This window comes from Hemitrygon akajei, chromosome 5, assembly GCF_048418815.1.
Source record: "Hemitrygon akajei chromosome 5, sHemAka1.3, whole genome shotgun sequence".
In the NCBI taxonomy this organism is placed as follows: domain Eukaryota; kingdom Metazoa; phylum Chordata; class Chondrichthyes; order Myliobatiformes; family Dasyatidae; genus Hemitrygon; species Hemitrygon akajei.
Genome location: NC_133128.1, coordinates 48,920,102 through 48,948,097, shown reverse-complemented (window position 1 = coordinate 48,948,097; position 27,996 = coordinate 48,920,102). Strand labels below are relative to the sequence as shown.

Here is a 27,996-nt window from a genome sequence, read left to right as displayed (position 1 = left end):
CGTCACGCCTCCTCCGATTCGCCGGCAGTCAGGACCTTGTGCCGGGCTGGATGAGCGCCCTGCCGAGCCGTGTGTCTTGTGTGAGGTGTTCAATGCGGCATGTTTGTCCTGACGGGCGAGCGCCTTTCACACAGGAGCTGCGGACTGGGTGAGTGGGACGCTGACCGGGGGCCGGAGGCCGGCTCCAGGATGCTGGGCAGCGGCGGCGTGACCATGGCGAAACGCGCGGCCCACGGCAGCTGGCTCTACCCCACCGTACTCCTCTGTTTCTGCGGCTTCTTCTCCAACGTGCGGCCCTTCGAACCCTTCTTCACCCCGTACCTTTTGGGACCGGATAAAAACCTAACAGTACAGCAGGCGAGTGGAGCGTGAGCGTGTTGTGTGGAATGCTTAATATACTGCGGGGTGGTTTCTGTAGTCGTCCCTCATTGAGCTTGGGGTTCTCTTGGGTTCTGAGTTGCACTCTCTAAACATGTGTGATGATGACTGAAAACACAAAATGCTGGCAGAACTCAGCAGGCCAGACAGCATCTATGGGAGGCTGCGTTTTGGGCCGAAACCCTTCATCAACAGACCGGTTATCGTGAATTTAAGGGCCCGGTGATTGCGGTAACTATCGAGGATGCATGTTTAGATGGTATAATGTGCAGGAGTTTCCCTACTTTATCCAAGGTCGTGTTGACTGAACACAGCGTTACACTGATAGTCACGAAGGTCCATCAAGGTCATGGATGTAAATCAGAAACAAGTTAAAGCACTTTTCAACATCCCGGGAGCATCCCGCGCCACGTTCGAGTACTCCCAAGTATCGTGAAAGTAATTGGCGGAAAATTCAGAGCGGGTTCGAGAAAGTGATATAGATTATGTAACCTGAAGGTTTACATACCGTAGATGTAGCAATTCTGAAATATAGAAAATAATGGAAATACTTAGCAATTCAGACAGCATAAACAGGATGTTTGCAGTATGTTCCCTTTATACCCCTTACACTGGAATTAGAATGCGCTCTATCAAAAATTTTCACCTTACGGGAGTTGTCACCGGCAATGTCAGTAGTTATTACCATATCGATTTAGTTTTGAGAATGTTGCGTGAGTTGCCTCCTTGAAATTGCACCTGGGCGCGAATGTTACAAAATGGTCTCGCCACACATTTAAATGAATTTTCACCATTGCCCCAAGGAAGGTACAACCGATAGCTGTTAAATTCCTTTGAGAAAATCGCAAATCACTTAATATTCTAGTCAGTATTTTCCTTTCACTGTGACTTTGAAGGCCCTTTACAGAGGATCAGTGGTCTGTGCATGCATGAAAGAACATCAAGGTTCTTACAGTAACCGGAAGAATCCTCACTGATGGTTTACAGCATGGAAAAAGTAAATTAAAACAAATGATATTATCAAATACACATTTGGATAATACACGCAAAATGCTGGGGGAATTTTATATCATCGCTGGATTGACGGGAGAGAAAAAGCTGAATAAACAAATTTTCCCCAAATTATTGATTTTCTTGAAGCAACCAGACAGAAGGTTAAATATCTTGCAAATATGATAAATAACTTTAAAAACTATCTTGTTTTAAATGAACTAGCCCTGACTTTGCTTTTCAAAATGTTTTTAATGCAAACCAACTATATAACTGCTAGTAACACACACAAAATGCTGGTGGAATGCAGCAGGCCAGGCAGCATCTATAGGAAGAAGCACTGTCGACGTTTCTGGCCAAGACTCAAAAGTCAATAGTGCTTCTCTTTATAGATGCTGCCTGGCCTGCTGTGTTCCACCAGCATTTTGTGTGTGTTGCTTGAATTTCCAGCATCTGCAGTTTTCCTCGTGTTTGCATTTTTAAATATAACTGCTTGTGTCAATTTTCATTGCTGTCTCACTGGTGAATACAAAGAGCACCTTGAGAAGTAAAGAGCACATTGACAGCACAAAAATTTATATATTTTTAAGTCAATTGCAGATGTGCATACTTCAGTAAACCATCTTGAGTTTTCTATGACGTAACCTGTTCCTTTAAAGGTTTTGTATTATTATAGATGAAGTGAAAGGAAGTGAAGTTCTTTATTTTTCTTCCTTGGTGCACACATTATTTGGTCTTAAATTAATAATTCCATATATTTTAAAAGATGACATGCAACTTTGAAATTTAGTTATTTTAAATTATTTAAAGTTTAATTTTATATACTTAATTTTTAAGTGTGTGATTGTTCTTCCTCAAAAGCTGCTAGGAGGAGTTGGATAGTGGAAATTATAATCTGACACTTTCAAATTATTCAAAGCTTGTAGAACTGAAAGATGCTCTTTTGAGGTGTTTGTCTTGGTGGTCAATAAAACAGATTTATTGAGATCAGGCGGTTAAGGTGCATTTAAATGAATGAGGTGTGTAAGGGTGCTCAAGAACTATTTCATGTAATCAGAAAAACATAATGACTCGAGGCAGTGCCCGTCATGCCTGCACCATCTCTTTGGTAGAGCAATTCCTATTATCTCACTACCTAGCTCCTCCCGCATGACTATACTTTCCTTCTGTGACTCACATTTAAAGGAGTTTTCACCATTGCCCCAAGGAATGGTACAATAGGCACCTGTTGTTTAGTTCCTTTGAGAAAATCACAACCCTCTTAATATGCTAATCAGTATTTTTCTTTCACAGAAGTATTCAGTTAATTTTTGTGAGGCCCATTCCTGGTCACAAAAAGAAAAGTACACGTTCATGGGGGAGAAGCTAGTTATAGAGCAATGCACACAGTGTGCTGGAGGACCTCAGCAGTCCAGGCAACATCTATGGATGGGAATAAAGAGTCCATGTTTTGGGCTGATGCCCTTTATCAGGCCATTGTGCTTCATAGTCCAGGTGAAGGGTCTCGGCCTGAAACATCAACAGTGTATTTCTATCCTGCCGGAGCTGCTGAGCTCCTCCAGCACATTGTGTACAGTATTGCTGTAGGGTTCCAACATCTGCAGTACCTCTTGTGTCTATAAGGTTATAGGAATAGCTTTACTAAAAGTTTGGTATGTGACTGCCTCGCTGTGCCTTTGTTTCTCACAAGTAGGTGGAACATCCTTTTGCAATACTGCATAAAATTTAATATGTGCAATATAGCTTTCTTCCCAATAAACCAGATTTGTCCTTTTCTGAAATATTAATTGGTCATTTTGAAAATAAGATTTCAAAATGGGTTTGCTGTGTTTACTACAGAAATGTTTGTAAGAGCAGGACATTCTCGCATCTTTTAATCCAACAATTAACTGTTTTGTCATTAAATGCTATTCATTCTACGAGACCACGTCACACACTATAGTAGACCACACAGGACTTTGTTGTTGTGGGTGTGGGTCTGATTCATGTTGAATTCCTGATTTTTTTTTTTGGATTTATGAAATCTGCTAAATGAAGGCATCCTTCCTCTGAAACTGTGAGCTGTGGGTTTCAGTAATTTCTGAAAAACTGAGCTCAACTTTGCAGCTTGCCAGCTGTGTAGAACTTGGACAAATTCAGATTTTAGATGTGACTCCTTTTGTAATAGTTGACGTGGTATCTCACTGTCTGTGCCACAAACACAAGAAGATCTGCTGATGTTGGAAATCCAAAGCGACACACATAAAATGCTGGAGGAGCTCAGCAGGCCAGGCAGCATCTATGGAAAAAAGTAAACAGTTGATGTATCAGACTGAGACTCTTCATCAGGATGGTCCGAATGAAGCCCAAAACATCAACTGTATCCCCTTTTCTATTGATTCTGCCTAGCCTGCTGAGTTCCTCCAGCATTTTGTGTGTGTTGTCTCACTGTCTGTGGTAATAGAAGTGAGGCACCAATATTTGTAGGTTTCTGTAGGACTATTAAAGCATGAGTTAGCATTTAGGGGAAGGTAAAAGACAGAGTATAGAATCGACAGAAAAAATACTTCCATAACTGTGCTTTTTCTTCTGAATAACATGGATTCTGAATAAAATAATGTAATGGAAATCAGTAATTGAAAGTTATAAATTGATATTGCTGACTTTGGATGTTTTTGTTTCCAAATAGGTGAAGGAGGTTTTTCCAGTATGGACTTACTCGTACTTGGCCCTTTTGTTTCCCATCTTCCTTGCAACTGACTATCTTCGTTACAAGCCTGTCATCATTATACAATGTGCCGCTTTGATTGTGACCTTGTTCATGCTGTTGTATGCCCAAGGACTGCTAGCAATGCAGTTTGTGGAATTCTTCTATGGTATGGTGACTGCATCAGAAGTGGCATATTATTCCTATATCTACACAGTAGTGGACTTTAATAAATACCAGAAAGTAACTGGATATTGTCGATGTGCCACGCTGTTTGGATACACAGTGGGATCTGTTGCTGGACAAATACTGGTCTCATTCACTCCGCTATCTCTCTTCTACCTCAATGTCATTTCCTTAGTTTGTGCAACAATTGCTTTTGTTACATCGATGTTTCTTCCAATGCCGCAGAAAAGCATGTTCTTTCACAAAATGGTGCGAGACTGTAATGTTAAAGACATCAAAGTAGAAGATGCAGTATCATCATTAAAAGAACTTGAATCATCTTCATCACTCAATCATGACAATGTTGATGCTGAGCATTTGGTTGTTAGCCGTCTTCTTGAGCCAATGGATGCCACTTCGCACACCCTTACAACAACGGTACCTTGCCACATCTTTTTATTCACATTATTTTTGCAGGTGAAATCAGAAACAGTATTTTCCTTTGGGTTGTGAATCTTGTGTGAACTTGCTTTCCCTTGAACCAATCAAAATAGCTGCTTCCACAAGCAAATCGTTTTCAATAAATCAAAGCCCACTCTTGGATGCTTTACTCATCTAAGGTTTATGGCACTGCGTATTCCAAGAGATCCTTTACTTTGACTTTGTGTTGGCTGCATTATATTCTTAAAACTACAAAATGTAAGCTGTCACCAACTTTATTGAAATTCCCAGGCTGGTGAGAGAGCTGTGGTTCCACCTTTTCAGGAAGTTAAATTTCTAGCTAAATCTTGTTTTTGAGCTAAAGATCAAGTTTATGCTGCTTCAAGAATACTGTCACTCAGATAGGCTGGAGTTGTTTTCACCTGAGCACAGAAGGCCAAAGGGTGACCTTGTGGAGGTATTTATGATTGTGAGGGGTATAAATAGTCTAGGCGGTCACCATTTCTTTCCCCCAAAAGTAAGAGAGTCTAAAACTAAATACCATGGGTTTAAGGTGAAAAGGACCATATTTAAAGGAGATCTGAAGGAAAAGATTTTTCCACATAAAAGGTGGGTATATGCAGCAAAATAAAATTAGCATACATAAGCATCTCAGGCAAAAGGGTGCATAGAGAACATTTTACAAAAGTCTTATTTGATTCTTTCTATATGCAAAGTGTGTAGAATAAAATGGTGATTATAAGACAAAATGCTATTAGCTTGGATTGATAAATATTATTTTTCCCTTCTATATTCTGTATTTTGTTATAGTTGTTAGTAAGTAGTCTTATATATAGTGTATATATAACCTTTAACACCTGTATAATGTCTCCTTTGTTTGTAAGTTCCTTTTATTGCTGAATCAGGAAAGAAAAAAGAATGAATTATAAAACAATCCATTACATAAATTGGCAGAATTCGGCAGTATTTTGCAAACAACAGGACATGCGTGCAGGCAAAACTGAGTTTAAGAGTTTAGGATACTGGGGTAGACAGACAACACCCACTGTTTTTGGGAAGTGGTCAACATATTGTCCAGGTATTGTCCTCCCATGTGTGTGAAGGCTGAGATGGAAAGCAGTTGTGGCAACATCCCAGGTATAGTAGTGACTCTGCCTAAACAGAAGGAGGTATGCAGCCTTTTGGATCTAGCTGTGCACCTGGATAAAAAGAACATGATTTGCATCAGGTGTCGAACGACATGTGGAAAGTAGTAACCCGCGAACAGCAAATTGCCACCCTAATTGACCATGAATGAGATGTCAGACCAAAACCCGGCAAACCACTCTAGCGTGTAATACTGATTAAAGTATGGTAGAAAGATCATGCAAGACTGAGGGATCAGGGTCTATTTTCCATCAGAGTAAGGGCAATAATGACCAGGGGTTGGGACCCTGGTGGCTGAGATGGCAATATATGGTACGATTCCAGTACTCGAAATGGTTACAGTCCTGAGGATCTTCCACTGAAGTATGAGCAGGCTTCTACACATGAGAACCAGCAGTACAGAATGCTCCCATTGTCAACACCAGGAGGCAAGTAAATGACCAAAGTGTGGAAGGATGAGGAAAGGGGGCCATGTGGGATAGATATGAGCAAAAGACCGGATAAATTCTCATCGTGGTTTACTTGGTTGTGGTGAGATACAGGTGCTGGCTCAGCGCCTCTAACCACAGAGGAGACCAATTACTCTTTCTATACAAAGCCATTTTCATAACAAGATGGAGAATAAAAATGATGAGCAAGTCCATCGCACAGTATTGAGGGTTTACTCCAGTGCTGTGTGCCTGGAACAAGTGGCTGTGCCTTGGTGAACCATAGACAAGGAAATGATGGCACTTTGATCTGTCATCATGCATATGGGAATTTACAGTAGTTTAGTGCGGGATGGCCTGGATGATGAGAGACTAAATCAGGGACATGAACAAATTAATGCAACGTACCCGCACACTAAAATGAGGTCTTGGCACTGCAAGTGGGGTATCCCTGAGGGAGGCATTCAGTAGGATGGAAATACTGAGGCAGGTTGACAAGGGAAAGATGAAAGTCAGGGCCTTGTGGTCAAAGGGAAGCAGTAAAAGTAACACAGACAATGACTACCAGTCAACCTGTAAAGAAATGTTGCTGGCCCTTTTAAAGGCAAAAGTGCAACAATCAAAGATTGAGGTACACCTTGTGGAAGTATCGCTGATGGTAAGGAGGCTGACCCTGGTGCTCCTGCCATGGAAAGATTATCTGCGACCTGGGCTGAGGTGAGGGAAATAGTGAAAGAAATTACTGGTACAGGGGCACAGATTGATCAGAGTGGCCCATTTCTGTGCCACTCCCTTCACCAACTTCTCACATGGAAGTGTTTCCAGATTAATCAAGCCTCTCCACCATGGGGACCTGAGACCTTTTATAACTTAAGGTGACCTGATAGAGGTGTACAAGATGATGAGAGGCATTGATCGTGTGGATAGTCAAAGGCTCTTTCCCAGGGCTGAAATGGCTATCACAAGAGGGCACAGTTTTAAGGTGCTTGGAAGTAGGTACAGAGGAGATGTCGGGTGAGTTTTTTACGCAGAGAGTTGTGAGTGCGTGGAATGGGCTGCCGGCGACAGTGGTGGAGGCGGATACAATAGGGTCTTTTAAGAGACTCCTGGATAGGTACATGGAGCTTAGAAAAATAGAGGGCTATGGGTAACCCCTCAGCACAGCATTGTGGGCCAAAGGACCTGTATTTTGCTGTGGTTTTTCTATGTTTCTAACTACCACTTCATGTGGGGACGTGAAAAAGCAGAGTTAATGGTCTGTTAGACACAGATCCTGAACACTCAGATATAAGTGGAAGCCCTGACTGGGATTCAGGGCTCATGGTATAGATAGAGGTAGAGAAGTCAGGGGCATCTATTAGTAATGTTATGGTTGGTTACCGGAGAGGATGCATTACCCAAAAACATAACTGGGATGAACATGCTGCTGAGACAAACTCTGCAGACTAAACTGGCAGCCATTTTAGTGGGATTAGCAAAGTGGGAGCCTCTTACAATACTGCCACCTAGTGTTGTATTCTGCATGAAGCTGTTTCTATGCTCTGATTTAAAAACTTAATAACATGATGCCACTGTTAGTTTGTCACGTAATTGTGATGAAAAGATATGGCCTCTCTACAAGAATATATAAGTCTGTTTCTGCCTCAAAATGTTAAGTATAGTGCTTAGAATTATGTGACAGATAAAAGTCTGAGTGATGTTTTAAATTTTTTTTTACAGAACAAAAAGCCATTCAAACGTATTTACAGTGTGCTTGCATTTCTATGGAAGACGTTAATGCAGTGCTATTCTTCAGGGCCACTGCTCTGCTGGTCAGTATGGTGGGCATTGTCTACCTGTGGCTATTTTCAAATATTGAACTATGTTCAAATACTGTGGGAGAAAATTTATCCATCACAGAATTCTCAGATTTACAATGGGTTGGTGGAAGCTGCATCTGCGCTGTTGGGTATGTATCTTTTAATTCAAAGCACCACTGAGTTGGTTCTCTGTGCAGATTGATACTTATGTTCACTTCCTTGGTGATCCAATTTCTGGAAAAGTAGGTGATGCAGCAAAAGCTGAAATTCCTCTTTAGAAGAGAAACCATCCAAAAAGGCACCTGTAGGAAAGGTCATACAAAAGAAAACTCGAAGGGAATCGGCAAAAGGGCAAGAAGGATAATGAAAATCAGTAAAGCATTTTATTACTCGCAACTGGTAATGAAGGCATGGTAGAGGAGTGATGAATACAGTTTTGAAAATGGAAGTTTGGTAAGAATTAAAAGATTCAAGAAAGATAGATATTGCATGGATAAGAAAGTGAAAGATTTGGTTTAAGCTGTGGAATCCTAGTGACTATCAGTTTGCTACACATCTGAAAGCTGATATCTAACTGAAGGTGGAACAAAGAGCCAAGAATGATTGGCTATTCAATCCAGCTAGTATCAATCAAATAATGCAATTTCTATACACATCTGCAGCTTCTCTGGATGGAGTACCTCACTTTAGTGGATGTAGTGACTTGGCGAACTAATGAAAAACTTGGTGGCTAACAAAAAAACTTTGTGCAAAAGAGCATGTGCTGTAAATGCTTATAGATTTAGCAGTGGTGCTGGAATGGCTGAGAGTCCATAAACTGATGTGAGATTAGTGAAGGTAAAGCCGTATGTGAACTTCCAAAACATTTTGATGTGTGCCATGTTGTAAGCTTATCAGCAAAACAACCCATGGAGCTAAAGGGGCAGGAACAGAATGGATACAAAATTATTTTATGGGTGGGAAACAGAATAATAGCAATGGTGAACTTTTAGCCTGAAAGAGGTATGCAGTGGAGTACCCTGTATTTCATGCTATTTTTCTCCATTACCCCTTTTCCTTGGACTTTGGTGTACTGAGTATAATTTCTAGCATACGTAAATGTCATAAACTTCCAAGTGTAAAGTGACAGTGAGGAGGGTAATGATAGACTTTAAAAGACTGGCAGAATGAAAATTTGTTCATGTGAGGCAGAAACTGAAGCTCATCTTGCGCCATGTTCTATGATGCGCTGTCTGAAAGATCGATGGAGGGAAATTTGACTGCCACTTTCAAAAGGGAACTAGATATAGATGAGGGAGAAAAAACAAAATTGGAGATTATGAGGAAAGAGACAGAAAACGGAACTAACAGGATTGCTCATAGAGGAAGCCAGCAAATTGCTCAATGGGCTAATAATAATAACCCATATTCAAACAGATAAACTGGTTGTACTGACAACTGGGGACCAGCCTGCCTAATATTTGTTATGGTTAAATGTTGGTGCTTTTGTTCATAGAGAACTGTTTACAGTTTGGAGTAGATTTAGACTCCGGTATTTTAAGAGCTTAGAAAGCAAGTGAAATTTAATTTGCAGAAAAGCAACTGGATGCATATTCAGAAGAAGAAAGACGTGAAATGTGGTTGCTGGAGGGGGGCAGAAAAATTGTTTATTTAACTTTTTTTAAAACAATGAATAGGAACAGCAGTCTATATGCGTAGCAAAAACCTTAGGCACTTCAAACAATATTATCAAAAGTGGCACAGAGCCACATAGATTTCAGAGCAGCAAAGGGTTGTCAGGGGAAGCTTTAAATTGTGTAATCTAGAGAGAAAGGAGTATCAAAAAGTGTTTAGCAGTTTTGAAAAGGACATGGACTTGGCAGCAAAACCTGACCACTAACATTGAAGAATTAGATGACCTATATTAAAATTAGAGGAACAACGATTTCTTCTAAGATTCACTGAGTGACTTGAAAATATAGGTACAAATTTTACAATTACAGTATTGCTGAATAGGGTGGCTCAGCAGCCATAGCAGTGATGGTTGAAAAAGATGTAATACAAATCAGAATGTAACTAGTGCATGCCTCACTCTACCCTTGGTGACAATGAAAATCCTGCCAGGATTGCATTGAGAATGTCAAATCTAGAAATAACAACAGCATGACTGAAGTTTTCAGCTGTAGATGAACTGAAGCAGAATGTGATCAGGTAATATTAATGATAATATGGATTTGTGATCTTACACTGGCCAGGAAGTGAAAAATAAAAAGAAATATACGTGAATCTCAGTCAGAAACCGGGGAGAAGAATGAATCAGTATGAGGAATGGAACGTATAATGAATGAACAAGAAAACTACTACATCTAATCTTTCAACATTTAGTTTGTGGGAGTCATTGTTCATCTAGAGATCCATATTAAATAATCAGGCTGTCAGTATAGACATGATAATGTGAAACAGAACTGCATTTTATCAATAAAAGTTTAGGGATAAAATTGTACAGATGCACAATTGAGGTTAAAAAGTAGTTCTACTTGTCCCTAATAACAGTGTAAAGATGGGAAGAGAAGCCTCTGGAGACAATTTATTGGTCACATGGAATAGATTCAGACAAATGTGGCCCTAATCAGATGGGCAATGATGTAGAGACGTTGGGGGAAGATAGATTCGACTGTTGGTGGGGGGGGGGGGGGGGGGGATCTCAGCAGTGGGAAGCTCCATCGTTAGTTTAGAGGGATTAGGAAGAGATTATTATCATATCAGATGTAATTAGTGACTTTAAGAGCCATTTTGGTACAACGGAAAACCAAAAACCAGATTGGAGGGATTCAAACAATTATTGATTTTCTTTCTTTGATCATAAATATTGACTGTTTCAAGGTACCTTACACAGAATTCCTGTATTGAATTTATTTATTTTCTTTCTTCTAAGTGCCTTCCACAATACTCTATTTGAGGCCCTTTTATCTGAACACAGTGTAATGGATTTGGTTGCTGAGGAAAACATAATTAAACAGTGCTATTATTTTAATTACCGTAGATTCCGGATTATAAGCCGCTACTTTTTTCCCACGCTTTGAACACTGCGGCCTTTACTACGGTGCGGCTAATGCATGTTTTTTTTTCATGCCGCCAAAAACATTTTGCCTCGTAACAGTAGACCAATAAAATTGATGAGTAGTTCACAGAGGTCCAATGAAATTGTACGATAAATCAAGCGCACTTTCACAATTAAATTATTGTAAATCAGTCATTTGTACTCACCCTCATCAACATGGAAAACACTCGAAGAAAAGCATTGTGCTGCCTTTATGGCAGTTATTTAGTTTATAATATTTTCGCTTAGTAATTCATTTGTTAGTATTTTCTAGTTAAAGTTAGAAGTGTTTTAAGTATATTTGTTTTCTGTGCTACATCCCGGAATGCTATGACGTCACATCTGGTTTCGCCGCGTCTTGTGGGAAAATACCGGTTTGGGATAAACGGAAAGGAGGGGGCGAGCGCATTACACCCGCGCGAGAACGCTGCAAACATATGATGCAGCTTTTAAGTTAAAGGCGATCAATAACTTTTCCTGGTAGGCTGCAGTATATATTTTTTTACCAGTCGTTAGGAGATATTGGAATGTTGTTCGTGCACTGTTCAGTAAAAAAGTATACGCAACGTAATTTGTGTGTTACCGATACGTATATATATTTAAAAGTAGCCGTGTTACAGGCACGGTTCGAAAAAAAGCATTTGCAATATGTATTTGTTTGTTACCATACGGATTTAATTAAAAGTTAAAAAATCCTCACGTGTAATATCTTTCTGTGTAAATATCTCATTACAACGTGGGACACCTGCGGCTTAAAATCCGGTGCGGCCTGTACAAGTACAAAATTGATTTTCTTTCTAAAATTAGAGCCTGCGGCTTTTAATCAGGTGCGCTCTGTAGTCCGGAATTTATGGTATGTGTACAGGGTCTTTTGGAAATTGATCAGTTTTGTCTAAATATGAGTAAAATACTGACTTCATAATCTCAAGTCTTGCTGTTCTGAATAATGCAATGCTAGTTAAGCTATCTTATTATTAAACTGTCTGTTTTATTTATTTTAAGAATTCTGACATATGTACATGTATTTCTCATTTACCACCCTCAACCCCCACATGCCACAAATTTAATACAATTTCAGTTCCAATACATTTTTTTACTAATTGAAGATGTGAAGTATCTAATTCTTTACTTACACTTTCTCTCTTTTGGTCAATGTGTAGGTGCAGTGGCAACATTTGTTGTGGGTTATATAAAAATATCATGGTCCATGTGGAGTGAAGTTGCACTTCTCATCTTTTCCTTTGTTATTGTCGTTGTGCTGTATGTGATGGACACTGTCCACAATATTTGGGTGTGCTACAGCTGTTATGTGCTTTTCAGAATTATCTACATGATGCTAATAACCATTGCAACGTGAGTGGAACTTTTTCTTCAAAAGTTAATTGAATCTAACTTTAATGTTATACAAATTTTGGGACTGCAGTAAACATTCAAAAGTAATTGCCTCTCTTTCTTTTTAAAGGTACAAAATTGCTGCAAATCTAAGTGTGGAATTATATGCTTTGGTGTTTGGTGTAAACACTTTTGTTGCCTTAGTCCTTCAGACTGTTTTTAACTCTGATTGTAGTAGAAGCCAACCTACTGAACTTGAACATATTTGGACAGGTAAGTGTTATCATTATACTTTAACTGGAGAGAGGGAGAGAACAGCTGAAGTTCAGTATTCATTGAGAAAACATTAATGTGCCAAAAGCAGTCATTTGGTTTGTTCTTTTAATAACAACGGAAATAGTTTTGATGATTGTCATTTGAGATTTATTACTGGAGTATCCAAAAAGTATTTTGACCTTAAGCATTAAGAAGATGGAACTCCTTCAATAAGCAGTGACCACATAGAATGATGTGATTTTATTCTTCGTGCCTGTGCCTGTTATTTAACAGAGAACTTGGTTATAGTTTCACATTCTTGATTTTTCCCACAGTGACTATCCTTAATTAGTGGTGCAGTCCACTTTCAAAGGTGACTGTTGAATCTATGTTCTTGGCCATTGTGATTGTGTAATTTGCTTTTCCTCATTTTGCCTCTGATATTTTTGCTAATTACATTTAACCATGATGTCAGTTGCTGACCCCATTGTTATTGGAAACTATTTCTCTTTATTCCTATTTATCTATTTCTTTCATGACTTTAGACATTTTGGTCAAATCACAGATAAGTCTTCACTGCTGTGGTTCCTCCAATCTCACCATAAAGTAGAAACTGCTCCGCTGATTTCCTAATAATGATTCAACTTGGCAGGCAGTAGTCAAGAAGCTAATCTTGGCCATTTTAAATTGAATATATTTGATTGGAGGTTCTTTAAAGCAAGTACAATTATTTTTGATTAGAGAATACAAATTTTTCTGTGCTTTCTTTTAAGATGAAAGACATTTTGAGGTACCTCCATAATTATTTCTAGGAGCTGAAGAATTGCATTCAGATTTGGCAGCCAAGAAAATGCTGATATCTTTATTCCCCATCTTCTGGTAAGATGGCGGCAATAAGTGGTGACTCTTAGAGTGCAGTTCTGATGGGAATCATCATATTCTTCCATTTAGGACTACACAGCTGAAATTGACAGTCACAGCCATGGGTAATTAAGTAAGCAGCACTATTTTAAGATGCTTTAAAAAAAAATCTATCGATACTCAAAATCAATGAAGGCAGTTCCCTTTAAGAACACGTAAAAGGGGATGGCGCTGCAGTCTACAGGTACAGTTGAAACACAGAGGCCTTAGACACCCCCCTCCTCCCCCCCCCCCCCCCCCCACTCCCAACTATCCGGCTGATGAATATACAGTCTCTGGAAAATAAAATAGAGCCCTCAGAGCAAGATTGCTCATCAGGGACTGCTGCGTACTTTGTTTTACAGAAAAATGGCTATCACCCGTCATTTCAGATACAGTGTTGCTGCCCAGTGGCGTCACCATTCTCCGCAGTCTCAGTCAGAGGAAGTGGAATATGTTTTATGATTAATTCATCATGGTGCACAGAAATAGCAGTTCTGTCACAGTCCTGTTCACTTGACCTGGAACATCTAGCAGTCAAATGTCATTCTTTTTTATGTGCTGAGGGAGTTTTCTTCAATCATCCTAATAGGTGTACATTTCACCTCAAACCAATGTCAGGCAGGCACTAGAGTAGCTGAGCATTGTAATCAGAAAACATGAAACAGCACACCCTGATCCCTTCCCTATCATTGCGGGGGATTTCAACCAGGCCAGCTTGAAGTCTCTGAGCAACTACCTGCAACATACCTCCTGTAGAACCAGAGGAACCAACATAGTTGACTACTGTTATACCACCATCAAAAACGCTTACTGTGCCATCCCACACCTATGCTTTGGAAAGTCCGATCACTTGGCTATACTTCAATTCCCGCCAGTTGATATAAGCAGAGACTAAAGACCGCAGCATCAATGGTGAGGACCAAGAAGGTATGGTCAAGGGAGGCAGAGGAGCGCCTACAGGACTGCTTTGAGTTGGTGAACTGGACAATTTTCAGGGATTCATCATCCAGTCTGAATGAATATGCCACTGATTTCATCAAGACCTGTGTGGATGAGTGTGTGCCTTCAAGAAGATACCCAACACACCTAAACCAAATGTAGTGCATGAACTAGAAGATTTGTAGTTTACTGAGGGCTAGATCTATGGCATTAAAGACCGGTGATTCAGAACTGTACAAGAAGTACAAGTACGACCTACTGAAGGCTAATTTAAGAGTGAAAGAAGCTATTTTGATTGAGGTCAGAGATGAACTTGGGTGCATGTCAGCTCTGGCAGGGTTTGCGAACCATTATTTCCTACAAAGTGAAACCTAACATCATGAATGGCTGTGATGCTTCACTCCCAGATGAGCTCAACACCTTTCATGCATGTCTTGAAAGGGAGATTAAAGCTACACTGGTGCGTATTCCTGCAGGATCTGGTGACTCTGTGATCTCTGTCTTGGCGGCCGACATCAGAACATCTTTTGTGGGGGTGAACACTGGCAAGGCGTCAGCCCTTGATGTTGTGCCTGGTAAGGATCTGAAAGCCTGTGCCAACCAACTATGTTTAAGGACACGTTCAGTCTCTGATTGCTGCTGTCGGACATTTGGCCTGCTTCAAAAGGGTGACAGTCTAATTCAAAAGTGCCCAAAAAGAGCAGGGTGAGTTGGCTCAACAACTGTTGTTCAGTTGTACTCACAGCTACTGTGATGAAAAGCTTTGAGAGGTTGGTCGTGGCCAAAATTAACTCCTGTCTCAGCAAGGACCTGGACCCACTGGAATTTTCTTATTGCCACAATAGATCTATAATGGAGGCAATTCCACTGGCTCTCTACTCTGCCTTGGATCACCTGTACGATAGTAATAATGATGTCAAGTTGCTGTTTATAGATTATAGCTCAAGCTCCAAAACCTGGGTCTCTGTACCATGCTCTGCAACTGGATCCTTGTCTTCCTCACTAGGAGATCACAGTCAGTGTGGATCGGAAATAACGTCTCCTCACTGACAACCAACACAGGTGTACCTCAGATGTATACTTAGCTTACTGCTCTACTCTGTACACTCAGTTGTGTGGCTGGGCACAGCTCAAACACCATCTATAAATTGGACAACTGTTGTTGGCAGAATATCAGATGGTGACAAGGAGGCATGCAAGAGTGAGACAGATCAGCAAGCTGAGTGGTGTCACAGCGACAACCTTGCACTCAAATGTCAGTGAGACCAAGGACTTGGTTGTGGACTTATGAAGTGGAAGTTGACTGAACACACACCAATCCTCAATGAGGGATCAGCAGAGGAAAGGGTGGACAGTTTCAAGTTCCTGGATGTCAACATCTCTGAAGTTCTTTCCTGGGCTTGACATATTGATGCAATTACAAAGAAGGCATAAAAGCGGCTATATTTCATTAGGAGTTGAAGGAGATAAGTCACCAAAGTCAAACACAAATTTCTACAGATATACTGTGGAAAGCTTTGTAATTGGTTGTATGACTGTCTAGTATGGAGGGACCACTGCACAGAATCAGAAAGAGCTGCAGAAAGTTGCAACCTCGGCCAACAACATTATGGACATTAGCCTTCCCAGCATCAAGGACATCTTCAAAAGTCAACATCCATCATTAAGGACCCTCATCACCCAGGATATGCCCTCTTCTCATTGCTACCATCAAGGAGGTGGTACAGGAGGTATATATATCTGTAATTTATAGTTTTTTAATTATGAATTGCAATGCCCTGTTGCCAAAAAACAATTTTCATGATGTATGTCAGTGATATTAAACCTGATTCTTTATCCTACATGTATCATTTTCCTCTATGATTGATTTGAAGCTGCCAATATTATGTCTCTATTGCTGAAAGATCTTTCATGTTCGGCTTGGTAGGGAAAAACCAGGGAAACCCTGTCTTTCAATTCAAGTCAGTAACAGCTAAATCATGGTTCAAGTGTTTTAGAGAGTCAGTGAAGGGTGCAAGGTTTCTATTAGTGTGACAAAACTGCATAGTGCAGCATCAGTTCTGGCCCCTCCTGTCAATATTGCCCTCCAGTGTTCACCCAGTGGATTGCAAGCATGCATACATTCATCTGCGGACTACTGAGAGCTCTTGCCGATAACACCCACAGGCCACCAAGTTAAAGGGCATGTCACTCAGGACTTGGGCTGTATATATTATTTTTGTGTAACTGAATGTTTACTGCTATCTTGTATGTGCTATCTGTGTCTTGTGCTGTGTATGACTGTTGGTACTGTGTTTTATACCTTGGTCCTGGAGGAGCACTGTTTCGTTTGGCTGTATTCATATATGGTTGAATGATAATTAAGCAAACTTGAACTTGAAAACATTCTAAAAAATAAGTGTGAGGTATTGCTAGTTAATACTTTCATGCTCTGTAAAATATCCCCTACAGGTGTTGATATACACAAATGCACAGGATGGTAGAATTGTGGTTACTGATTAATAAAGGATACTATATGTATTTTCTTTAATTGAAATTTGTTTTCTACTAAGACTAAATGAGTTGTTTATTAAATGTGTTTTCTTTCTAGTTTCTAGCTTACACCATTTACTTCGCAGCGATTGCGATACTCTTTCTGATCTATGGTGTATACAGCGTTATAAAGAAACACAGAAGGGTTGCAAGCAGCTGAAAACATTTCTGATTGCTCGGACTGTGGGGAAGTGCCACCCAGGCTGACTTGTAAGCAGAAATGACACTTGTGATGTTATCTTTTGCCATCTTTCGCCGTCCTCATTACAAACTTCACTACTTTAAACCATTACTGGTATAGCACTAATTAGATCATTTCTTCACTTCTGCACAGTGTCATTAATCAAAAAGTTACTTGAAGCTACAGTTGTTTCTTAGTTGCAACTTCACCAAAATCTTGCACTTTGTTTATGCCAAAGGACAGGATTTTGAAAGGGGCAAATTTTCTGCAATATCCAGGATTGACACCCTCTTCTAAAACGTGCTTAAAATCTGTGTGATGGTACATAATCACCTGTTAATGTTGCTCAGACACTCCGAGCCCTCTTAATTTTGAAACCTCTCCAGTTATAGAAACATAGAAAATAGGTGCAGGAGTAGGCCATTCGGCCCTTCGAGCCTGCACCACCATTCAGTATGATCATGGCTGATCATCCAACTCAGAACCCTGTACCCGCTTTCTCTCCATATCCCCTGATCCCTTTAGCCACAAGGGCCATATCTAACTTCCTCTTAAATATAGCCAATGAACCGGCCTCAACTGTTTCCTGTGGCAGAGAATTCCACAGATTCACCACTCTCTGTGTGAAGAAGTTTTTCCTCATCTCGGTCCTAAAAGGCTTCCCCTTTATTCTTAAACTGTGACCCCTCGTTCTGGACTTCCCCAACATCGGAAACAATCTTCCTGCATCTAGCCTGTCTAATCCCTTTAGAATTTTATACGTTTCAATAAGATCCCCCCTCAATCTTCTAAATTCCAGTGAGTATAAGCCTAGTCGATCCAGACTTTCTTCATATGAAAGTCCTGCCATCCCAGGAATCAATCTGGTGAACCTTCTCTGTACTCCCTCTATGGCAAGAATGTCTTTCCTCAGATTAGGGGACCAAAACTGCACACAATATTCTAGGTGCGATCTCACCAAGGCCTTGTAAAACTGCAGTAGAACCTCCCTGCTCCTGTACTCAAATCCTTTTGCTATGAATGCCAACATACCATTTGCCTTTTTCACTGCCTGCTGTACCTGCATGCCCACCTTCAATGACTGGTGTACAATGACACCCAGGTCTCGTTGCATCTCCCCTTTTCCTAATCGGCCACTGTTCAGATAATAATCTGTTTCCCTGTTCTTGCAACCAAAGTGGATAACCTCACATTTATCCACATTAAATTGCATCTGCCATGAATTTGCCCACTCACCTAACCTATCCAAGTTACCCTGCATTCTCTTAGCATCCTCCTCACAGATAACACCGCCGCCCAGCTTCGTGTCATCCACAAACTTGGAGATGCTGCATTTAATTCCCTCGTCTAAATCATTAATATATATTGTAAACAACTGGGGTCCCAGCACTGAGCCTTGCGGTACCCCACTAGTCACTGCCTGCCATTCTGAAAAGGTCCCGTTTACTCCCACTCTTTGCTTCCTGTCTGCCAACCAATTCTGTATCCACATCAATACCATACCCCAAATACCATGTGCTTTAAGTTTGCACACTAATCTCCTGTGTGGGACCTTGTCAAAAGCCTTTTGAAAATCTAAATATACCACATCCACTGGCTCTCCCCTATCCACTCTACTAGTTACATCTTCAAAAAATTCTATAAGATTCGTCAGACATGATTTTCCTTTCACAAATCCATGCTGACTTTGTCCGATGATTTCACCTCTTTCCGAATGTGCTGTTATCACATCTTTGATAACCGACTCTAGCATTTTCCCCACCACCAATGTCAGACTAACCGGTCTATAATACCCCGGTTTCTCTCTCCCTCCTTTTTTAAAAAGTGGGGTTACATTAGCCACCCTCCAATCCTCAGGAACTAATCCAGAATCTAAGGAGTTTTGAAAAATTATCACTAAAGCAACCACTATTTCTTGGGCTACTTCCTTAAGCACTCTGGGATGCAGACCATCTGGCCCTGGGGATTCATCTGTCTTTAATCCCTTCAATTTACCTAACACCACTTCCCTACTAACATGTATTTCCCTCAGTTCCTCCATCTCACTCGACCCTCTGTCCCCTACTATTTCCAGAAGATTATTTATGTCCTCCTCAGTGAGGACAGAATCAAAGTAGTTATTCAATTGGTCTGCCATGTCTTTGTTCCTTATGATCAATTCACCTGTTTCTGACTGTAAAGGACCTACATTTGTCTTGACCAATCTTTTTCTTTTCACGTATCTATAAAAGCTTTTACAGTCAGTTTTTGTTCCCTGCCAGCTTTCTCTCATAATCTTTTTTCCCTTTCCTAATTAAGCCCTTTGTCCTCCTCTGCTGGTCTCTGAATTTCGCCCAGTCCTCAGGTGTGCCGCTTTTTTTTGCTAATTTATATGTTTCTTCTTTGGACTTGATACTATCCCTAATTTCCCTTGTCAGCCACGGGTGCACTACCTTCCCTGGTTTATTCTTTTGCCAAACTGGGATGAACAGTTGTTGTAGTTCATCCATGCAATCTTTAAATGCTTGCCATTGCATATCCACCGTCAACCCTTTAAGTATCATTTGCCAGTCTATCTTAGCTAATTCACGTCTCATACCTTCAAAGTTACCCTTCTTTAAGTTCAGAACCTTTGTTTCTGAATTAACTATGTCACTCTCCATCTTAATGAAGAATTCCACCATATTATGGTCACTCTTACCCAAGGGGCCTCGCACGACAAGATTGCTAACTAACCCTTCCTCATTGCTCAATACCCAATCTAGAATGGCCTGCTCTCTAGTTGGTTCTTCGACATGTTGGTTCAGAAAACCATCCCGCATACATTCCAAGAAATCCTCTTCCTCAACACCCATATCAATTTGGTTCACCCAATCTATACGTAGATTGAAGTCACCCATTATAACTACTGTTCCTTTATTGCACGCATTTCTAATTTCCTGTTTAGTGCCATCCCCACCTCACTACTACTGTTCGGTGGCCTGTACACAACTCCCACCAGCGTTTTCTGCCCCTTAGTGTTATGCAGCTCTACCCATATCAATTCCATATCCTCTAGGCTAATGTCCTTCCTTTCTATTGTGTTAATCTCCTCTCTAACCAGCAATGCTACCCCACTTCCTTTTCTTTCCTGTCTATCCCTCCTGAATATTGAATATCCCTGGATGTTGAGCTCCCATCCTTGGTCACCCTGGAGCCATGTCTCTGTGATCCCAACTATATCATATTCATTAATAACTATCTGCACATTCAATTCATCCACCTTGTTACGAATGCTCCTCGCATTGACACACAAAGCCTTCAGGCTTGTTTTTACAACACTCTTAGCCCTTATACAATTATGTTGAAAAGTGGCTCTTTTTGCTTTTTGCCCTGGATTTGCCTGCCTGCCACTTTTACTTTTCACCTTACTACTTTTTGCTTCTACCCTCATTTTACACCCCTCTGTCTCTCTGCACTTGTTCCCATCCCCCTGCCACATTAGTTTAAAGCCTCCTGAACAGCAGTAGCAAACGCTCCCCCTAGTTCCAGTCCAACCCAGGTGCAGACCGTCCTGTTTATACCGGTCCCACCTCCCCCGGAACTGGTTCCAATGCCCCAGAAATTTGAATCCCTTCCCCTTGCACCATTTTTCAAGCCACGTATTCATCTGAAATATCCTCCTATTTCTACTCTGACTAGCACGTGGCACTGGTAGTAATCCAGAGATTATTACCTTTGTGGTCCTACTTTTTAGTTTATCTCCTAACTCCCTAAATTCACCTTGTAGGACCTCATCCCATTTTTTTACCTATATCATTGATACCTATGTGCACCACGACCACTGGCTGTTCACCCTCCCATTCCAGAATGTCCTGCAGCCACTCAGAGACATCCTTGACCCTTGCACCAGGGAGGCAACATACCATCCTGGAGTCTCGTTTGCGGCCGCAGAAGCGCCTATCTGTTCCCCTTACAATCGAATCCCCTATCACTATAGCTCTCCCACTCCTTTTCCTTCCCTCCTGTGCCGCAGAGCCACCCATGGTGCAATGAACTCAGCTGCTGCTGCCTTCCCCTGATGAGACATCTCCCCCAACAGTATCCAAAACAGTACATCTGTTTAGGAGGGAGATGACCTCAGGGGGCTCCTGCATTACCTGCCTACTGCTACGCTGTCTAGTAGCCACCCCTTCCCTTTCTGCCTGTGTAGCCTTTACCTGCGGTGTGGCCAACTCACTGAACGTGCTATTCACGACTTTCTGAGCATCGCGGATGCTCCAGTATGAATCGAGTCGCAGCTCCAGACGCTCAATGCGGTCTGCCAGAAGCTGCAGCTGGACACACTTCCTGCACACATAGTCGTCAGGGACACTGGAAATATCCCTGATTTCCCACATTCTGCAGGATGAACAAACCACGGGGCCGATCTCAGCTGCCATGACCTACCCAATACTTGCCTCAACTTTTGAAACTTTCTCTTTTGAAAGGATCTTACCTGGCCTTACCTCACTTGGAATGAAACTCGTCCTTAGCCTCTTCTCGTCAAAGCCTCAAATCTCCAATCTTTCACTGGCCCACTCACTCACTCACTGGCCACTTTCCACTAGCTACTTTTTTTTATATATGTTTGAACCTTGTTCAACTTGATATGAATGAAGAACATATGTTAGCTAATAATATTCATGTATTTCACAAATTAAAAGCATCACTTGCAAGTGAATTATGTGCCTTTTTTTCTAATTACACAAATAAATTTATAAACAAGAGAAAACCTGCTGATGATGGAAATCCAAGCAACACACACAAAATGCTGGAGGAATTTAGCAGGCCAGAAAGCATCTATGGGAAAAAAAGTAGTCGACGTCTCAGCCCGAAATGTCAACTGTACTTTTTTCCACAGATGCTTCCTGGCTTGCTTAGTTCCTCCGGCATTTTGTGTATGTTGCTAAGTAAATTTATATCAGGTCTCAGTACACCAGTGTGGTCTAGTGCACATGTTTGAGGATTGCAGGAATGGGACTAAGAGTTTAGAAGGAAAACTCAATCTGAATCTTGAACTTTGATCTGTAGCAAAATGTTCAGTTTGGCTACTCACCTTTTTGTAATTGATGACGATCTGTGTCTTAATTGCTTTTTCAAAGGCATGTCAGTTATTGAGAAAAAAATTGTATGGCTATTTTATAAAATTGCAGAATATACAATATAATGATTTATAATGGAGGAATAGTAGAGCTGAAAGGAATATTCAATAATATTTACATTTTTAGCAATTATTGGAGTCACGCCTCTAGTCCTGTGTTGCGGATAAATCTCAGGAGCAGCAGAAAGAATGGATCAGACAGTCTCAAATGTTTCAGACTAAAGGACTTTATTACATGATATCACAGAGAGCCTCTGTACCTAAAAGCGGTGCTTGGGGGCTCTGCTTATCTTGCAGACCTGCTTCATTATATAGGCACAGTGAACGTAACTAAAAGCACTTAACAATAACATTGTTTGCCTGTGAACTTAGTACTAGACTGTAACAAACAACATGACTTTGAACTTCAGACTAATTTTCAACAAACAAGACCATGACGTAACTGTGGTGCCATAGTATTCTTGTTTAGACTTCAGCAAGGACTAGATTCTAAGACTTGCAACTCAGACCTCAGCTAAATTTTAAGAGCATTGACAAGCGATTAGGTTAACCCCTACATATCCAAAGAGTCTTAAATTCTTCCACATCCTTTAATAGTGCCAAAGTCTGATCAGTTATAGTTCTTTCTACGGAACACAGGGCTTATAAAAGAAATAGTTTGAAAAGTAGGGGATTGGGTTTAATTGGACAGATTTGTCAAAAAAACAGCATAAGCAGAACAAGGAGAGATGGCCTCTGTAATTATATCCATTTATAGCTATGGATGGTATATAGAATTTTAAATCATTGGCATCAGCCATTCAAAAGCAAGTAAGAAGTTATGTCCATTAGTGTGTCAGTAAGTCTGTAAAAACTTGTCTAGGGTACTTTTAGAAAGCACCATGATGGTTAAAATTGACCTGATGTGAATGATGTATCAAGTATTACTTTGGTATATGTAATGGAAATGTGCTTAGTAATGAGACAGCTATGTCAACTGAAATGCTCATTGTCTCTTAATGTAGCTGTTACAAATTTCTGTGAGCTTTTAAATGCACTTTGTGGCCAATGCACAGTTAGTATTAAACCAAGTTTTTCCTTGGTTCATAGTAAATTCACAGGATTCACCTTGCCATTGTGCAGTTTTTTCCTATGTTGATCGTAAAAGCCTCAGAAACAGGATTTTATGATTAATTTTGAAATGGCTAGGGTCAAGGAATTTGAAAAAAGGAGAACAATTTGAATTTCTGTACGTTTAATGGTTTTGTTTATCTTGCAGCTAAATTAGATTAACAGCTGTAAGCATTTACTTGGATCAGTCTCAATCAGCATCTTCCTACCCCATCCTAATTGTACTTACCCCTGTGTTTGTTCCTGAGAACATCTCAAATGTCTAGTCCTCTTTCCAACATGTCAAGATTTATGTACACAAATATATCCTGACCTCCACCTTTAATGCCTTGGCTCCATAGGACTATTGCCCACCCCCACCACTCCTTCAATACCTGCCACCTTCTGCCTGCCAGACCCTTGTCTCCCTTCATCTAAGGGACACAAAATTAAAGAGACCTCACAGCAATGGTTAAACTATGTTGCTGGATTTGACAAGACCACATATAAAGCAGTTTGCATTTGCCAAACTGCTCATTACATCAGGATCATCTGGGAATATGAAGGTAACCCTCAGCTGCTTTTCTCTGTTGCGAGTCACCTCAAGGTCTTTGCCCTAGCTTTCTGTTTTACCTGCAATAAAAGTGAAGAACTTGTGACATTTTTTGGTGTTGGTTTTGAGCTCATTCTGACAGCTGTCTATGATGTTTTCATCAACACCGTCCTTGCTAAATTTCACTGGTTCTTTTAGCTCCAAACTGGGTTTTTTTCTCTAGCTTCTGTCACCTAAAGTGCCCTCATGGGGCTTATCTTGTCAAGGAAACCCTCTCCTTTATCTCCTTGACTCTTGTATTCTTTTCCATCTAACCACTTTCTGTCTCGCCTCAATTCCTCCTGATACCAACCCATCTTTCAATGTAGGCTGATCATGTTGACTTCTCTCCATTTCCATTCCCACTCCAAACCTGCTATCACATTTAATACTCAAAGCTCAGCATTTAACCTCTTTGGCTTTGCTGACCATCATATCTCCAGCTATCTTTAAATTCTTGGAATGCATTGAAGCCTCCAAAGTCCATGCCCATCTTTCCCAGAACAAGCTGTATGAATTCTTGACCTACCTGCAGCCTTTACAGCTGACCATCTTTTTCAATAATCATCTTGTCATAATTAAAAATTTCCAATGATTTCTCATCCCATACCTGTGATGTTTGCCATTTTGGGGATACAGAGAAATGCTCCTATTCCTCATGTACATGTTGCGCTCAACAACATTATCTGAAAGTGATTCCTGTTCCCTGTGCCGCTGATGATATCTCAACAGCTCCCTCCACCCACCTTTTGACTTAGGTGGAGGCCTCTATCAAATTTTTGGCCTGGCATAGTGAATTGAATTGACTTTATTACTTACATCCTTCATATACATGAGGAGTAAAAATCTTTACATTACATCTCCATCTAAGTGTGCAATGTGCAATTTATAGTAATTTGTAATAAATAGTATGTACAAGATGAGTGGAAACTTTCTCCTAATAAATATTGGAAAAGTCCAATTCATTGTCTTTGATCTCAACCCGTCTTCCCCACCCCCCAAAAAAACAAACATAATTCCCTGGATACATGGCTCTGTTCCTCTTTCCAACAACTCCCTTAAATGTAACAAGACCTTGGGTTTGATTCAGGGTTGTATTTGAACTTTGATCTCAGATATACATCATAATGCAAACTACCTTTTTCCAGTTGTTGGCATCTTTGCCCTTGTTTCAGTTCATGCTGTTGAAACTCATCAAACCTCAAACCATTGCTTTTAGTGGTCTCTTTTGTTTTATCTCCTTACACCTGACGTCATAAAGAAAAGTCAGGGAGAAGAGTCCTGCTCCCATGTTTTCAGACCATTATTGGATCTCAGTCTGGTAACTATTTAGAATTCATATCCTTTTTAGTTTTCTCCTTTGTCTCCCCTCCTAAATATGTAATCTACTACCTTAAAGTACTCGGACCATCTAGGTGCCTCCATCCTCAGATTTAATTGTTCACCTCTGGTGCCTGGGCTTTTACCTCCCAAAGCCTTTATCTTTCTAAACTGCTTTGGTTCTCTACACTTTTCCTCCTCCAAGACAAACCTCTGAACTTCGATCATCTACTCTAATATCTCCATCTAGTTCAGTTTTAAATTTTGCTTGGTCTTAATCCTGTCAAGCTTTCTGGTGTTTTATCCACTTTAGGTATTTAAGGCAAATTTGTTGTAATTTGAGCAAATGTTGGAAATCTGATAGCTGTAATCTAAAGAAACTCTTTACCTAGTTTTTTTTCTTAATAAAATTAATCTCATTTTTGGTGACTGAATGAACCACACAGAGACTGTAGATGTAAAACATCTTTTATTCAGCATGTCAAGGAGATATTCGGGAAGGATTTCCCATGAAGAATTTAACGAGAATATCTCTAAAAGGTATACCAAGATCTAGTACTCTTTTTAAGCACAAAAATAACAACAGGTGATTAAATACGGTTTCTGTAGTTACAGTTATATGGTTTACTTCAACAATTTGTATACAAGTAACTTTGTAGAATTACATATTTACAATGAGAGCACACCTCAATTGATACCTTTTGAATATTCAAGCATCTTGTGGATGATCCAAAGGGTTCTGAACATAAACACCTCAAACAATCAAAATATAGCTCTTTTTATCACAAAAGCACTCCAACTATTGATTGACAGAATAAGTGTACCTTTACACTGTGTTAAGTGGCAGAAGTATGTATTTAACTGTGCTTCAAGTGATAAGATGCTCACTTGATCCCTGATTTCATCCTGGGAGTTTCAATGTGGCTCAGTTGACATGTACACTCATCTATTTTTTTTTTGCCCTACACAAATTATACTAGTGCAAAACCAGAAAGCCCCACTCATGGCTGGTTTCAATGTCCTAAAAGTATGAATGGATGTTATATACAATGAAGTATCTATGTACAACTGTCAATAGAAAAAATTATCTTGTCAATTTCTTAAGTGCTCACCTATTATAATTGGTAAGCAGTGATCAAACAAACTGGTGTCTATTTGATTATTGCTTGCAAGTTTCATTTGAATAATTTTTGAAAAGTAGTTCGCATTTGTACTAATGGCTGCTCTCCACATAATTGTTGATGTGTAACATTTCTTAACAGCATTCATGTATTTCCAAGTAATGGAAGGATAATACTGGATTCTAAAAATAGTTAACAAATATATTTATTATATATTTGGTACACATTGCTGTTTAGTCGAGCCTCTGCTACGTTTGTCAAAGTTAGTGAAGTAATAGATTTCTTGATTAGTATTGATTGTTGTATTTAAATGTTTCTTATGTGATCAGAAAGATTATTTTTAGTACCGGTATTTTAAGTTCTCATGTTAAATCTAACTGGTTTTGGACAAATGTCTGATTTACATTTTAATTGCATCAATATTGAGGTATTGGAGGTCTGCACAATATTTAGGTGAGAACCAATGGACAAAATAATTGGTTCATTAAGAAATCTTTTCACGGTGGTAACTTCAAATATCGATAAACAGCATACATTGTGAGTTTTTAATATAAGTATTGGGCTGATGTAATTTTGATTAAAGTATAGACAGTGTTTCAAACTTGAATATTTTCTTTCATCAAACATTATTAATGTTGAATGATTAGTGTGTGCTTGTGAGAAAAATTTGAAAATAAAGTGGAAATAAAGTTTCTCATCAAAATTCAGGCAATAACACAAATGTATTAAATTGTAGAGAGGAAGATATTGTTAAAACTACAAACTTTTGCAATAATGAGAATACTTTGGGCAGTAGATTCCCAGAATTGTTTTATAATCAAAGCCATTGTTTGTCCTTGAAGGAAATTGCAAGGGGTTGTGAAATGCTACACCTTCCTTTTCTTAAAGTTTGATTAAAAATCAATTTTTTTTATAAGTAAAAATAAGCAACAAGAACATGCATTCAATAAAAGGGCACTGAGGTATGTAGATGGATGTAGCGGCCAAGGGGGTTAAATAAAATAGGGTTGGAGCAGGTTATTTAATTCACAATAAACTGGAAAAAATATTTTAGAACTGTAGATATTATAAATAAGGTGCAGAAAAGGATCTTTGTTACATTTACAAACTAACTTATGTAATTGTATTAATTGCTTTGCTGTATATTTATTTTGAAAGTGGTTTGCGTTTGTCAATTAAATTCAATTTGATTTTTGTTACACACATGCCTAGTTTATTTTTGAATAAGTGTATTACTGAACATTGTAATTGAATTAATAGACTTTGTCCTTCCATTCCATGTGATTGTACTATCATGAATTCAACTAGAAGCTATTTAAGTATTGTTTGTATTTTTTGATAGAAATGCACTTTAACATTTTTATCATTGTGATGCAAATATTAAAACAAATTTAATCAAAAATTGTGCGTTTATGTTTTTGTTTATCATAAGTCAAATGTGGATTTACTTCACTTTGGGAAAGCAATGGTTTTTGAAGCTTCATCTAATCCTGAATATGTATTTCATGCAAATTTTTTA

At 39.7% G+C, this 27,996-nt stretch overlaps 1 protein-coding gene across 1 annotated transcript; it reads left to right on the top strand.

Moving 5' to 3' along the window:
* Window positions 1–14: 14 nt before the first annotated feature.
* LOC140727765 (thiamine transporter 1-like) lies at window positions 15–27,879 on the top strand. The gene is given in 8 exon segments (XM_073045498.1): window positions 15–357; window positions 4,037–4,657; window positions 7,954–8,182; window positions 12,273–12,465; window positions 12,575–12,662; window positions 12,664–12,717; window positions 17,132–17,214; window positions 17,216–27,879. Coding segments are annotated over 8 exon segments (1,608 nt in total). The 5' UTR covers window positions 15–99; the 3' UTR covers window positions 17,298–27,879.
* The last annotated feature ends 117 nt before the right edge of the window (window positions 27,880–27,996 follow it).